Raw genomic sequence first — 16,495 nt, 5'->3', positions numbered from 1 at the left:
ACTTAGTATGGTACCTTTGTTTAAAAGCTTCCCCAGGCAGAAACTGTTGCCGGGTGCCAGGTTTGCGTGATGGGCATTAAATTTCTTAATAAGCAATGAGAGCAATTCTTTGGCTTTATTTTTGAAACAATGTTGTAATGCAAATGAGATCATCGGTTTCTGGAATGTCAGGGTATGGAAATATACAGAATTTGGTAACAAAAATCAGCATGAGTTTCTCTTTAGAATCAGACAGAAATTCTTTCAACTTTAATAAGAAATGTCTGCCAGTTTTGAATGGAAATAAAAGGACAAGTAACTTGAAAGTAGTCAGTATCTGCCAAAATTAAATGTTTGTTTTTCATTTGAAGAAAAGACTGCCAGCAAAAGCAAGCAATTCTGTAAAGGAATAATTCTACACAGATTTTGCATCAGCTGCTTTCATGAGGGTGTCTTTAACGTTAAATCCTATCTTTCTTTAAACAGAGGCTGTGTCATATCAGTAAAAGAGGTATACTAGAGGATTTCAGTTTGGTTGTAGGCCACATTGTAAGAGTTGGTTTGTTTTAACAGCAGAAAATGATGCAATGTTGAATTTGAAATTGTTTGCTAGCAAAACTGAAAAGCTCTTGAAATCATACTGTAAAAGTCTGGCTAACATTTTAAAAATAATGTTGGTTTCTCTTTTAAATAGAATACAAACTACTGAACTTACCTAATGCCAAAACACCTTTTTCATACCAGAAGAGGACTAAGAATGACTGAAAATAAGGGGGAAAATTAGCTCCTGGGAGAAAACATGAAAGTTGCTGTATTCCACTTGTTGGAAAGGAAAACTGAGGATCTGGGAATATTTTGCAAGGTGTATTCCTAAAAATGTTGGGTCTATGACTTGCAGAGCGTTATTCTTGCTAAGTCAGGGCATCACAAAGCTCCTTGTACAGGCAATATTTTGATTTTGTTGAATTTTGGATTTCTGAAACTGTTTTTATTACACTGCATGTGCTGCATAAGTTAAACTAGAATCTCAAAGGACTCCCATCAGGATACTGGAAGGGCAAGCTAAGCCACACCTGACATGTGTTCCCAACCTCACGCAAAGCAGGGTAAAGAACGCATTAGGTCAGCATAACCAATCCAGCCTGCTTTGGAGTGCGAGATGGTGAAACTCCATCTATGTAAATAAGCTTTATGGCTTTCTACCAAAATATTCTTCTTCAAATGGTTTGTGCAAGCAGACCAGTTGCAGCAAAAATATCTGCTGCTAAAACAGCATTCAGTAACTCATTCATCCCTGAAATTGGATAATGTTTCTTTTCAAATTCTTTACGACTTGTGTAGCCTGTTTGGCACTCACAAGAGGAAAAGATTTTTATAAAGGACTTGTTAGAAACTTATGTTCCTTGTATTTGAGACAGGATTCAAAAGTTGTGGACATGACAGTGTCTCATGCCCTATGAGACAGCACATCTCAGCTTGCTTTTACACTGCTGTCAGAAGTAACTAGAGACACAGTCAACACTCCCCAGCATCCTTCAGCACATCTGAGTAGCAGCCAAAGAGGTGGCTTCAGTTTCTTTGTGCTCAACTCACCTTCCCCAGGGAATTAACCAAGTGCTTGAGTTTTCTCTCACCACTCCTGGTTCTGCTGTGCTTCCCCATGCCCTGACAGTGCTGCCTTTCATCCTGGATGCCGGCCAGATCCTTCTGCAGGGGTCATTTGAAGCTGACTGGCAAGAGCACTCCTGTTCCTTGTCACAGAGATACCTTGGAGGAAGGTGGTGCACTGTGTAATCCTCCTGGTAGTCTGCCAGCCTTTTGAATACCTATCTTTCATGTCATTTATCTGTTACTTGCACAGTCTGGTGCATACATTTCACACTTCCTTTAGTTTGATCCTGTACCCTCATTGCCCCACTCTCATCAGTTGCCTTCGGGCTTCTAATGCACATACAGCTCATTTTATGGACTCATAACATTGCGGGCGGTTGATTCACATTTTTTTTCTTTAGCAATGTAGGTATGATTCCCTTGATCATCTATTTTAAGCAATGAGCTACTTGTTCAGTCTCATGGAAGGCTTTGCCCCAGGGGACAGGTGGCTTGGAGGCAGGGAGATCTCTGGTGCTGGACTAAGAAGAGCAGTTGGCTGAGGCATCAGGCTTCCCTCTCTGGGGGAGGCAGGAGCTTTCTGTCCTCAGTCTGCAAATATTGCTGCTGTTTTATAGGCAGTGTTGTTAACCGAGTAATTGTGGGGCTTCAGGTGGGGTTGGAGGAAGCCTTCTGGAAAGAGCTCACAGATGGTTATGAGGCTATTCCTTTGAGGTGCTTTAGGAATAGAAAATACTCTTTGGGAAATGAATCATAGGCTCACTGCAAAAATGGGCCTTCAGGGGAGTATTCAAACATGAGAGAGCCAGTCAAGGGCCTGGAAAGGAAGGAAGGATCACTGATGGGCCGCTGGAGGTGCCTGTAACACCTGCTGCTGGACTTACGCCTTAATGCTCGTCCTCTGGACACTGCTATGCTTGTGCTTCTCACAGATGCAGAGAGGACACCTGGTCCCATGCTGATGTTTTATGTAATGAAAATGTGCTCAACATACCATTTTTAAATCTTCAAAGCTTCACAGGAAAACTTGTGCATGGCCAGCATTACTCCTTCAGCAAGAGCTGTGTTGTCTTAGATAGGAGGAGATTTGAAATGTATTTTCTGAGATGTATTTATTTCACTTTGCATAATTCAAGACTTTTTCTTTGGAAAGAGTGCAGTTGAGACAAGAAAAGCTTTGCTGTGTCTTCCTGTTTCTCCCCCCACCTTCTGGAATTCCTTCCATCCCTCTTTGAATTGCATAATTCTCTGATGAACTAAAGAGATCGTTTCAGCTGTAACCAACCTTTAAATCTTGTAATTAAGCCAAAAACTTTCAGTTATTCTCTGTAATGCTTCAATTGAAATAATCACTGCTTCGAAGGTCCGATCTTGCATTTAGAACCTTCTACTTCTCATAAATGGTAAGAACTGTTTTCACATTGTGACACAGGTATTTGTCCTGTAAATGTATAAGCTGCTTTTTCTGACTAATAGTCATATGGTTAAATGGTGTAGCTAGTTTTTAGGGGTTTATGATGTGTGCATTCAATAGTAAAACTATTTTTAATATAATAATATGTAATAGAATAATAAGAATATAATTAATAAAATATGCAGTCAACTATTTTATTCTGTGAAATTCTGTGTATTTTTATGAGAAAAGATGGCTACTCTTAAATTGTGTGCTGTGTGATTTTTAGGAGCAAGTGTGCATAGATGGCTTTTCCATAGCTAAATGTAGTCTGTGGGGCATTTGTTGTGCCCCAGTAAATGAGCACCAGCCCAGCTAGACCAGATGTGGGTCACAACCCAAAGGGTTGTGATCACGCTGAATCCTGTAAATGAGGCATTTTTGAGTTACTGGTAATCACATTATTGGAAATCTTGACAGAGAATCCATGAGCAGGAAGACTGATGGCTGGTATTGAATAGTTGGTTAATGTTCTTGCCTGCTAGTCAACATTATACTGATACCTCAGGACATACTCTTAGAAAAGGCTCTACAGGTGGAATAATAAATTGAATATTGTACTTAGAGTAAATCAGGATGACCTTTGGCACTATTTTCCCATAGTCTGGATCTTGCATCTTAGTTTTCCTTTGGATTTCAAGTTCTTATAACCTTTTGTCGTAAAAATTGAGTTGTATTGTTGATACAGAAGATACACTGGCTAGTGTGTCCAGAAACACTGCTACTTCAGGAAGTTTATTTTTATGTATGTTGCTTATATTTCATGAAGGGTATTTGAAATGTGCATCCAACTTTTCTTTGGTTTCTTGACAAGCCTCCTGCTTTTTCTTTTCTTTTCTTTTCTTTTCTTTTCTTTTCTTTTCTTTTCTTTTCTTTTCTTTTCTTTTCTTTTCTTTTCTTTTCTTTTCTTTTTTCTTTTTTTATTTCTAAAGCTGTGCCAAAGTTCTGCAAATATTTGCATAATGTATTTTCACCTTCCAGGTCCAGGTCTGAGCCCAGGTATGTTGCCACTTTTTTGTATACATGATGTTAACTATTTTATTTGCAGACAGCGTGCCAGATTAAGGGCTGGAGGTGCATTCCAAATCTTATTAATAAAACTTTATTTCTCTCCCATGTGTTATTGATTCTTTTTCAATCATCTACTGAGCTGTATAAATACCAACAAGGGTAACTATAATTTGAAGGTAAAATCTCAGGGTTGGCTTTCCCTAAAATGAAACATATGTTTGAGTTTTATTTCAATTGAGGTTTCAGGAATTTAACTTCACTTCCAAGCTGCTTGTGGAAATTCTTCATGGTGTAAGAGATTCAAGCTTTCATCCTTAGTATTACATTTTTGAAGAATATTGCTAGGGTTTTGGGGGTTTTTGGGGTTTTTTTTGTAATGCTATGTAAGATGCAGGCTCTAAATACCTGTCTAATGGTCCCAGAACCTTCAGAACAGCCCCAGAAAACTTGACCAAAGACATTGTGTTAAAAGTTACATTCTCAATTGTTACTCTGTCATCTTCCTAAAAGCATAACAAGATAAATAAATTGGAACATAAATTCAATACTTATCTAGAGTAATGCAATTCTGAAATAGGGAAACTGGCCAAGAGACTACTAAATCTATGTCAGATATATAGCTTTTAGGTGAAGAAGCTGAAAGAATTCCAGTAGAGGAATGCATACAAACATCTGTAAGTTCTCTGTAGAAGCCAGAGTACTGGACAATTCTGTGTTTCAGAAATATAAAGTGCCTCAAAGAGAAGTGGATCAAGAGCAAGAAGTTTACTGCTCAAATAACATGGGCTAAATCCAAGGAGCAGGCTGTGTTATAGTGTAGTATTACTCATCTTGCTGGCTCGGACACCCAAGACAGAGTTTCTTTTCTTCGTGCCAAATGTCAACCATCTGTCTTGATCTCAGGAATTAATGCCATTCCCTGACATTATATACCTTTCCTTGGAATGTCACTCTGGCTTTGGGCACTCAGGACTTCTGCTCTAACTCACGTGAAGATGTTATTGGAGTGGGACAGTCACACCACTGATCTTCAGATGTTTTAACTTGGGCTTCCTGCACAGCCTGTGCTGAGACACAGAATTGATTCAGGCCTGTGTTAAAGTCTTGTTCTGCAAGTGCACTTGAACTACATGATACAGCTAAGCTGTGTAATTGTAACCCAAATTACCCTTTGGAGGAGCCTTGCTTTCTTCACTAGCCTCTTAGCCTAGATATCAAAATTAATGTCTAGTTTTGGGGAACATGCTTATCCTACAGCATGATAAAAGGGCGAGGAATGAACATAGAGAAAATCAATTTCTTAACCAGTGACATACCTTTAAAGGACTGGAAAATAATGATTCTTTGACAATAGCAAATGGCCAGGGCTTACATTTTACCATATTACCAGCTGGGCATTGGCCATCCTGGAGGAAAAACAAACAGAAGGCAGGGAATAATACATGCTAGACATCTGCACTGCATAGAACAAAATCACAGTTCTGAATAGAAGAGCCTGCATTTGTACCATGCAGCTGGACTACAGTGCTCCTTGCAGTCCTTGCAGAGAAACACAGTCTTCTTCACTGAAAGTGGACCAGCAGATGAAAGGCTATGAAATCTCATGAAGTCTCAGTTCTTCTCAAAGGGTGGATTAACGAGCAGTTAACTTTTTTTTTTTTTTTGACACATTCTTATGCCATTATTTTTAGGCAAATGGGCCAGAACATCCGTGTGGCCTAACAGATGCTGGGGCAGCAGAAGAGCAGACAGAAATGCTGGTGGGACAGGAGGGCAGGGCTGCTTCTCTTGTGTTAGGCAGTCTTGGCAAGGCTAAACTGTTTGCAAAGTTGCATGTTTGGCAATTCTTCAGCAAGGACTTGAATATGCAGGTGCATGCCTGGATTGCAGCCTTTGAGCATATCCAGACTTGCAGAGTTAGAGAGTATTCCCAGAGGTGGTTTAACATCTTGTTCTCAATATGGTGCTGCCCTGCCTGATGTTGTCACAACATGCTGCAGCCAAGGATAAGCAGAGTTTTGAAATGGGTTAGGCTTCCTTACTGAAACTTTGCTCACAGCTGAAATCTGGAGAAACTGAAAGGTTAAATGCTACTAAGTACTGGCTGATCTGACCATCAGTAGTCAGAATAAATCCTGTTTTGCAAAAATTGAGAGATAAATGGTGAAATTCCATTGTTGCTAATTCAGTTTTGTGCATCTGAATTTTCCTGTCTTGTAAACAAATTGTAGGATCTGACTTCAGTTTCAGTCAGGTGCTTTGTACAGTGTTGCCAAGTACTGTCATACTGCCTCACTTCATTGTCTATGTGGACCATTGAAGAGCACACATACATTTAAAATTACTGTGAGATCCTTCAGGGGGAAAGGCATTATAAAAATGAGATAATTATTTCAACATTTGATCCAGATATTCTATATAAAGCACATTTTGGCATTGTAAAAAGAACCAAAACATGTAAAAATTTGGGGGGAAGAGAGGAGTCCTTATTTTTAAGGATAATATTAGTATAAAACAAAAAATTAGTCATACTCTAACTAATTTCTAACTTGATGACTCAAGCTCTTGGCAAACTAATTATCCAAGACAAGTGACTCAGAAATAGATGCTATAGTTTTATGGCTATTGCTATTACAACTAAACATAAGGTGTGATTTTGGGTATATAAAATGTAGCTATATCCTGCAAGTTATGCCACAGTGCTGGTTGAGGGCATATTAGGCATGCAGATTTCTTCAATCTGATGTGTTTTTTTTTCCTTTTGAGAGGTAGGATGTGTAGCTAGCTTCTGGTGTCTGAAGCAGCCATGGACACCAAGAATCCCAGGAGTGTATTTGGACAAGGAAAATCTAATCTGGTATGTATTTCTTTCCATCCAGGAATGAGTAAAGCCTCATCACAGGGGCATTTCTCTGATTAAACTTTTCACTTCAGATTCTTAATAAATTGTTTGATGAATATTATTGAGAATATTGATCTGGAGATGATGAGAAGATTAATGCCATATTTGCTTGGGATGAATATAGTACCAGGCTGTTAACCGTAATCTTCTCTCTGTTTTGTTTCTTTTTTTTTCCATGCCCTCCTGCTCCTCCTTGGCTGCAGTCTGTAAAGTACTAGCACAGTGCAGGTCTGATCTGATGAAACCACAACTAATGCCACTGCCTGCCTCTGATGGGAAGAGAACCCAGACTATAAACTTGGGATTTCTGGCCTCTTGATAGGCAAGTCTGTTGCTCGTCTTTCCCTTTCCCCACCATGGCATCCCTTGTTTCTGTTCTTCCTCTGTATTATTAACTCACATTGAAGTTCAGTGTTACTGTTTCCTGGGAACCCGGTTTCATTTGGGTGTAAGTACAGTCTAAAGAAGTCACATGTTACCTCCATGGTGGGAGTTCATCAGGCAACGAAAACAGAAAACAATTTTGTTTTAATAGTTCTGAATGATTTTCAGCTGAAGCAATGAAAAGGAAAGTCAGGCATATTTTAGTGAAAAGTTCATGTTTCTCAACTATGATTTTTTAACTGAGAATTTAAGTTTATAGTAACATTAGAAATAAATCATAATTATTGCAGATACCTATACAGCCTTATTCTCAGAAAGTAGGCTATTTGTTAGAATAGCTGAAATGGTTCCTGTAGTGAGACAGGAGAATGTCTTAAGCAAGCTGCACTGAACAGTAGTTTGTATTCTCTTTCTCTTGTTTGGTTGTAAGTATAGCGGACAACAGATGAAATAATTAATGACGCAGAGAATAACTCAAATCATGTCAAACAGGGACTTCAAACACTGTGCTTTGAGGTCAGTTACCTGTGTGCCTGGAACTTTGATCATGCTGGTAAATGGCCAGATGACATAACTTGGGTGGATGTACATGCAAAGATAAACAGGCAGCTTTTCATTGAATTTTCAAGCAGAACAAGAAATGTCAGTGAAGTGAAAACGTGTGTTTGTAATATGCTCGAGGAACTTCAACAAAGGAGGCTAATACTGATGAATTAATCTGCTGAAACTGCAAGCAAGGGGGTTTGTTTGTTTGGTATTTAAACTTAAATGGATCCTGTTTCCAATAAGCAGCATGAAGGGGGAGTATTTCCAGGGCACTGCCATGCCAAATGGAAGACAGCGTGTTCTCTGCCTGATGAAATGTAAGTTCAACTGCTAATCAGCCTGCCTAAAGCACTGCTAGATTAATAGCCAATTTTCCTGAGAATCCAGCTTCTGGGGAACTGAAGCTGTTTTCTATTTTTTTTAAGAAAATGAAGATATTCTGATGTTTTTCAAATAGAAGTCTTTCAGATTTCCATTTCAGCACTGACCCTGCCAAGGCAAATGAGTTAAAAATCTGAGAATGGCTCTGGAATTCTGCTACTAAATTTTTCAGTTGAAGGGCATGGACATTTAAATTTCTGGTTTGGGCCAAACTGATCCAAATATAGCTTTCATTTTGGAAGTGAGACCTGTCTGCAAATCCTTTCTCAGCTGTCTTGCTACTTTTTATTTTAGCACTGTTGCTTTTTTTTTTTTCTTTAAATAGAAGGTGAGAAGAGCAGTTATTCACAATTTGTAAAGGGTTTGAAGATCTGTTTGCACAGAGCACTATGTAGGTGAAAATTATTTAAATTCAGAACTATGTTTTGTCTTCTTCCTTTTTTTCCTTATGTCAGTCTATGCTCTGACTGAAGTCAATCTGCTTATAATCAAATCTAAACTTGGCAGGTGATTAGGGGTGCTGACTTTTGGGATTTTTGTTTTAATCACAGACTTTCTAGTTCACTGAAATTAGGTTCCAGCTTGGTTTCTCTCTGCAGGAAAGATAAGGGTTTTTTTCCTTAATGTTTTCATTAATTGTTTGTCTTTGCTGTTCCTATGAAAATAGTCATGATGAGTCCTTCACTGGTACTTTTTGCATTTGCTTCAAAATATGGGAATGAATCTGTTCTAAAAATGACTTTGTCTATATATGTCTATATATGTTCTGGGAGTATCTAAGGTCTGAAAAATGTTGATGATTAGGAGGTCATAAATCAGACAACTTTATTTTTTGTTTAGGATTTTAGGTCACACATACTGATTTCAGCTTGTATCAGATTGCAGTTGTGCCTGTGAATGAAGACTAATGTCATATTTGTGGGCATTATGTTATGTGCAGTCCATCACCACTGATGCCTCATAACCACTGCATCAGTATTTTTCTTATACCTTTATCTGTTGTAGTATGTGTACCTTCCTTCCTGATCTGCTTGGTCTGCTTGTTCTCAATCTTTTTTTTTTTTCCTTTTTTTTTTTTTTTTGTGTGTGTGTTTTGGGTTTTTGTTTGATTGGTTTTGGTTTTTGGTTTGGTTCCCTCATTCCTTCTAAGAGGAAATGGAATGAAGATAAGATACATGTCCCCTCTGATATATTAATTAAATTTTATAAATGTAGAAAAAGCAAATCACTTGGTGCTTACTACTTTCAGAGCAGTCAGGAAAAAAAGATGAGAGGTAAATGTCTTTGCTCTATCAGTTCTGTTTTCAGTGGATATTTAAAGGTTTCATAAACTAAAGAAAAAGTATCTTTGTCTCCTGTTTTACAGGAGATACACAATGCTTTTGTTTTCTCATTCTATGTGTGAGATCACTGGCTCCAAAAGAAACGGTAGCTTCTTTATCTGACATCCATGTCAAAATTAAGGATAACTACAATAAATTTGGTTAGCAGTGTTCATGAGATCAAGGAGTCTGATTTACCATTTTGGGTTGAAAAGAACAATAAATGTGTATAATCAGAACTTTAAATGTGAGTGAGTGTCAAAGTAACGTCCCAGGGTGTTATGCTGTATGTTATGAGATACAAAATCTTTTGTGCTCTGTGGTACTTGACATAGGTTTCTTAGACACTTCCATGTTAATAATTGATCCAAAGAACTTGTTTTGATCACCCATATGGTATCTTTGAGTCCTAAATTGCCATTAGACCAAGCATGTGTTTGTATTAGATATGTTTTATTACAAGAAAACAAATATTTTGGTGGCCTAAGATCCCCACAGTGAAATACAAATTGCCTCCTATGCAGGAGAGACCCTGAAAGTTGCTTTGAATGGTAGGGTTTTTTTTTCACATATATCTAATGAAAAAACAGAAGTCTGTAATTACAGTGTAGGTTTTTTTTAGTGTATACATAGTTTGTATTGTCCTTGTGAAAGCCTGAAAGCTCTAAACTGGCCTCTTGAACATAATTAAATGCACAGCACAGTACTTACTTTAAGGTAAGGGAGTACACACCGATGCAAGTAAAAAGTCTCTTGTGCAGCTGACTGTTGACAGGAGAACCAGTTTCTCTTCCTCTTTAGATGTGGCAGTGCTGAATAAGGATGAGGTAGTCTTTTGTACTTGGCAGCCATTCATTCTTTCAAAGTGCTCGTTTTGAAACTATCACTTACCTCCTGGTTGCATTGTGAAGGACAACATGAAAATGCTGAGTTGAAAAGAAAGTGAAGACATTCAGCTGAACAAAACCAGTATGTATACATACATGAGGGTAATTGTCTGTGGGGGAGCAGTCAGGAGCAAAGGCCATTGGTTTCTCTCCTAAGTGCTCTGCCACTTGTTGCAATAATTTATTTTTTTATGATGATGAACATTATTTCTCAATCAGTGGGTTGTGAACTTGCATGTTTTCCAATCACATTTTGTATATTTAAGTTTGATAGTTTAAGATAAGCAGCAGTACACTGAGCCAAATACTTGGGGAACAAGGTAGACTTTATGGGGCAAAGGAGAGTGCACTGGGAATGAGTTTTTTAGCATTTTACATACCTAAGAGTTTGAATCCATTACCTGTTTGTTTTCTTTTTAAAAAAGTTCTCTGCAGAATAGAAACTGTGGCATGGGAAAGAAAAGATTATTCACATAATTCACCCATTATTCACCTCCACAGCTGCTTTATCTTCACTGTCTGCTAATAGTAAGAAACAGTCAAGGACCCTAAATGCTACTAATGTGGGGAATTTTATTTGAAATGTGTGAACTAAGGCACTTATATTCTGTTTCCTGTTGAAGAAGAGCACCAACAGCTCTTTAACTGCCAGGGATCAGTTAAAGTTGGAGAGAGTAAGTGTGAACTAAGTTATAATTGTCTAGTTGGATATAGAAACAGAGGTATTGGCAGGGAGGGCTTTAGAGAGAAGGTTATCACTGCTTTGTGACTGCAGTGTGCTTTTTTTCAGTTGGGATGAAAGACAGCAACCACAATCCCTAATCTCATCTCAGAACTGCCAGAGGAGAACTGTAGAAACCACTTGGACTGCTGCAAAGTCTGGCCACAGGGATGGGCAAGATGGTAAGACCAACCTACACCAATGTGTACCCTTCAGACCCTTATTCCCTAGTTTGACTGATGTTAGAGTGTAAGTCATCTATTACACAGGCAGATAGTGATTGGAGAAGGGGGAACGGAGGAGAGGTTTACATTAGATGTTGTTAGGAAGAAAATTCTCTACTCAGAGGATAGTGGAGCACTGGAAAAGGTTGTCCAAACAAGTTGTGGGTGCCCCATTACTGGGAGCATTCAAGCCAGATTGGATAGGGCCCTGAGCAACCTGATCTAGTGGGTGGTATCCCTCTACATGGCAGGGGTTTGGAACTAAATGGTAGTTAAGGTCCCTTCCACCCCAAACAATTTTGTGTCCTAGTCCTATGCTTTCCAGGTAGCATTCATGCTGCCTTGCCTGGCCACTGAGCTTGGCACTTGGGCTTGGAGATCTATCTATGCCCTATTTGTCATCAACAAAGAGAAAGAACATTCCTCCTCGGGGCTGTTCTGGCTGCCAAAGCAACATTCCAGCTTAGGCAGAGTGCCTTTTTCTGTGTTCCTCTCCCTTGATGAAAGTGAGGGGGAGATGAGCTTCCCCTCTGTGCAGGGCTTTTTTCATAACACCAACAGGTTTTCTACAAGTGCCACAGAAGGTATAGTTGAAAGAAGCCTGTACTAATAGGTGGGTGAAAAGGGAAGGAACTAATGGTCTCAATATCGTCTTTCTTGGCCTCAGTCTGACAAAGATTTAGGCATATGACTAAATTTATGCCCTTTATTCCCTTTGTCATCTGCAGTTTCCCCTCTCAGATGCATTAGTGTTTGGGTGAAGCAGAATTCTCATGTGAGCTAGCTGTTGTAATAGTAAGACTTCCTTAGCGTTCCTGAGTCACACCAGTAATTCCAGAGGTCCTTGTGTTCATTTTAAATACTCTGACATTGCACTTTCCAGATAAGAATTTTACACAGTTTTGGAGCTCTTCTGTCCCATTTGATTTACACATCTATCACTTGTCATTATATAGTCATGTTTGACTGTTGGTCTTCTAGCCCTGCAACTTATGAGAAAAAGAACTTGAAAAAAACACGTGTCTACCAAAGGTCCTGCATACACAAAACACTATGGGTTTTTTCAAATCTGAAGAGAAATTGAGAAGAAATACGAGACTCTTAGACTTGGCACTTTCTGTTTGATATGTGCAAAATGTGAATATAGCTAAAACAAATCAACAGTATCTTTTTTTTTTATTTTTTTGGTGAGGAATATTCTAAATAGTTAATTTATTCTGCTTTACTGCATTTGCTTTATTTCAAAGAGGAAAAAATTAGTAAGAACTAGTATAACTGGCCTGCAGTAATAGAAATATAAACAGGAATTGCAGAGTGCCAGCAACTGCTTGAATGTAAGTCCTCAGGCAGCTATAGCAGAAGTCTCTTTCCTTACATTCTTTGCATTGCATAAAACAGTCTGTGTAGTTTGAGAAGCTGTGTTCATGTGTCTTGTTACTACATCTCTCCAAAATATGACCAAACCTTTATAGCTGGTTAGCTTTGAATTAGAATAACACCACTGGTGCTCTGTAAGATTTTTTTGTTAATTGTTTTTGGATAACAGATTTACATGTGGACTGCACCTGTTTGATATTTATTTTAGCTTAGCCTTAGGCCACAGATAGACGAATCCCATGGAATGAAGGAGGAAGATATAACCCTCAGAGGTTCCTAAAAAATTTCAAGCCAGGTTGCCTGAAGATAATATGCCTGAAAGGGTGGTGTATTTTTGTTTATTTATTTATTTATTTGTTTGTTTGTTTGTTTTTCCAGTTTCATTGGTTTTGAAACTGTCACACCTGGAGCACAGCACTTTTGATCCATGGCAAAGTATCCTAACTGCAAGGGAGTCAGTAGTTTGCTGAAACTGACAGAGTTAGAGAATTACAGACTTGCCCTCTGTGTTTATAAACAAATAAAAAGAGGTGGGAGAGAGCTCAGTGTCTGAAGCACAGGCAGGTATGGAATAATCCATGACATGTTGGCTGTGCAAATGTATAATATGCAGTGAATCAGTACAACAGACTTGTTCAGTGATCTAAGGTCATTTGTATCTTGGATTGTTCAGCATACAATGTGTTTGTAGTCCTTTTCCCACCAGATTGCTGGCTTACAGTGAGATATATAGAAAATATTTTAAAATACAAACTAGGACCTTCCACCTGCTTCAGTTAAAGAAGAAAGACTGGAATATGGAGTAAATGTTAATTGTGTCAGAACTGAAATAATCCTTGACTTTGTTTGTCAATACTGCACCTAGATTCTGTTTAGATTGTCTTACAAGTTTAACTGAAAACTGAACTCGCAAACAGAGTTTGTTTAGAAAGCTATGGTAAAAGGAAGAGGAAAAATTTATTTCAGTTGCACCAAGGTGTTTGAAACTTCACTTGTAATACATGCCGTGACTTCATTGACAGATTTTAGGTGTTCCAGTCCACTTCTATCTGTGGCATAATTGTGCAAAATTAACAGAAAAATGTTAGGGGAATACTTAATTGGAAAGAAAGGATTGGAAGGAACTTCAGAAAGGTGCCTCATCCTTGCTTCAAGTCTGGATCAATTCTACATAAACCATTTGTCCACAGATATTTAGTTTCTCCTAAAACCAGCAATGAACCGTCAAGTCTTCTGGTTCAGTCTAATCCTTGTCTAAGTTCATGCTTGGAAATGTCTGCTTCCAGTGGAAAGTAAATTTCCCTTCCTGCAGTTGGACTTATGAATTTTCTTATTTCTCAACAACTGTGATGATTTCCTTTGCTGCTGCCTATTCCAGAATGTATACCCCTTCAAATCTTTCATTTCACAGACTAAAACTTGATGTTTTCATTTCATTCTGTTTGTTATTCCAAAAGTTTTTTTAGAAGCCTAAAACTGGACACAGAACTTGAGTATAGTATTCCAGTGAATCAGTGGAAGGACTATTCTGCTAGCAGAAGGAAATTTAGGTGTGCAATTAAAGGTGCTCTTGCTTTTGTTGGATTAAGGTAAAAAGTTGCCACCTTTCAGCTGAGATACAGTTACTGCTGGTGTGTCTGCTCCCAGTCAATGCAGAGACAGACAGGTTTGATCTCCTGTTCCATATGGGGGCTGGCTGTATGTGCAGTCAGTTTCTGTGAGAAGGAACAACTGTTACCAGATGGGGACAGTAGCAGCAAGGATTCCTCATGCCCTAAGAGGTTAGACTGGACAATTTTATAAAGTGTACCCAGCCAGCTGCCTAGATCTGCCCTCAAATGACATGAAGGACTCTGCCAGTCCAGGCAGCAGACTTCTGCTTTGCAGTTGAAACATAGTCAGGTAAGTTAGGGACTTCTCAAGGAATTACACAGTTTTGGAAGCACTAAGCCCCCATGGACCAGTAAAAGTTTGTGGCCTGTCTTCCTTCTTACCCTCTTCAGTGCAATCGCTTTTGGGTTGGAAGTTACCAGTGCTTGTGCATAAGAATATTTCTAAGTATTTAAATCATCTTCAGAATATTACTTGGAGGCTTTTAGGAAGAAAATTTTACTTTGTTCTCAAACACTCTTTCTTCATTTTCCCAACTTGGTGTGCATGTTTTTATGTTGCTGACTTCCAGTTACCTAAACATAATGTTCTGGTCCCAGCCAAGAAGTGGAGAGAATGCCAGATTACCTCCCATGAAGCTGTTTCTTAATGCAGTGTTCCTTTCTGGAGACAGCAATAATAGTTCTGAATTCTTGGTACGTGCTTTGCCATGGAGGCCCCATGTCCTGTACTAATTCTAGGTGTACGAAGGAGCCACTATGAGACGTGTTTTTACTTTAAGGACAACCGTGCATATCGTGACTGGCAGTTTGTATAAAGAAATGACCTTCATGTGCAGAACAAAATTCAATTAGTGTTTCTTTTCAAGCCTACACATGACACCAGAGCGCAGTTCACCCAGTTTACACTTGATAGTTGATATATTCCCTTCAGAAAATGCATTTTTGCACTTGGATATCTCAGCGGTCAGAGAGTAAATCACAGTCACAGGATTATCAGTGCTGTGCAGGGAAAGCCAAGATACTAAAAAAGCATGAGGTCAAACACATTCAAGGTCACACTAGTCCCTCTAAGCTGTTGAGTGACACGTGACAATGTAGACAAAAAGTTGAACGTTCGTAGACAAAAACTTGAACGGATGCATAAGTGACTTTGTGCGAGGCGCTAGGCGTACCTGGGAGCACACGCACCGAGGCCTCGGAGACACAGATACCCGAGTCCCTTGAGTGTGCGCCATGGTACACCGAAGCGAACGTGATCTCGCAGCCGGTGCCAGGGGCAGCCTGCTCAGGGTGCACCAGCGAGCAGGGTCGCGGGAGCCAGGCCGCGCCGCAGTCGTACCGGGGGCAGCTTGCGGTGGCCGTGCCCCGCCGCCCGCCCCGGCGCGCTCCCGGGGCCGCCGGCGGAGCCCGCAGGTGCGGGGCGCGGCGCCGGGAGCGCGCACGTTGCCCGGGCGGGGGGGTCGCCGCGTCCCCGGCGAGGGCGGCGGCCGCCCCTCTGCAGCGCGCTGCGGGCAGGACGCCTGCGCCGTGCGGGGGGGCGGGCGCCGCATCCCGGCGTTCGGAGTTGCGGGCGCCGGCATGAGCGGAGGCTTCGCCGCGCCCAGCCGGACCTGAGCCGGGAGACAAAGGGGAGAAGCTGCCGCCATGGGCGAGCAGCTCCGCGCCCAGCCCACCGCCCCGGCGGGGCCGCCGCCGCCCGCCGCCGCCTCCTGCTCGCTGCTCGGCGGGCTGCTGCAGAACGGCTTCCACCCCTCGGGCCCGCCGCTCAGCAACGGCGGCTGCGGGGAGCCGCCGCACCCGCTGCTGCTACGCCCGGAGCTGCCGCCGCTCAGCCAGGGCTCCCCGGCCAAGAAATGCAGGCTGCGCCGGAGGGTGGACTCGGGCCGGCGGCACAGGCCACGTAAGTGATGACCGCGGCGGCTCCGGGGAGCGGCGCCGGCCCGGCCCCCGCCGCGCGGCGCTGCCGCAGCCCGGCCCGGTGTCAGGCGGCCGCGGCTCCCGCGCCGCCTCCCTCCCTGCGGAGCGCCGCCCGGCCGGGGCTGACGGCCGCCCGGCTCCGCGCCGCGGGCGTTCCGCCCCCCAGC

At 41.0% G+C, this 16,495-nt stretch overlaps 1 protein-coding gene across 4 annotated transcripts in view; it reads left to right on the top strand.

The window, feature by feature from the left end:
- The window catches only part of PANK1 (pantothenate kinase 1), a 42,633-nt gene that overhangs the window by 477 nt on the left and 25,661 nt on the right, over window positions 1-16,495 (top strand). The window contains exons 1-2 of one of the 4 annotated variants that reach the window (XM_038141565.1): window positions 7,377-8,203; window positions 11,267-11,379. The exons of 1 other annotated variant lie outside the window; for it this stretch is intronic. In XM_038141565.1, the coding sequence (XP_037997493.1) occupies window positions 8,109-8,203; window positions 11,267-11,379 (208 nt within the window). In that variant the 5' untranslated portion in view covers window positions 7,377-8,108. Of the gene's footprint in view, window positions 1-7,376; window positions 8,204-11,266; window positions 11,380-16,055; window positions 16,312-16,495 lie in introns of those variants that run through there. 2 more of the 4 variants (XM_038141567.1, XM_038141564.1) reach the window with 2 other exon arrangements.

This window comes from Motacilla alba, chromosome 6, assembly GCF_015832195.1.
Source record: "Motacilla alba alba isolate MOTALB_02 chromosome 6, Motacilla_alba_V1.0_pri, whole genome shotgun sequence".
NCBI classification, from domain to species: Eukaryota; Metazoa; Chordata; class Aves; order Passeriformes; family Motacillidae; genus Motacilla; species Motacilla alba.
Note: the sequence above shows the minus strand (reverse complement) of the source record. Positions and strands in the feature narration are given on the sequence as shown.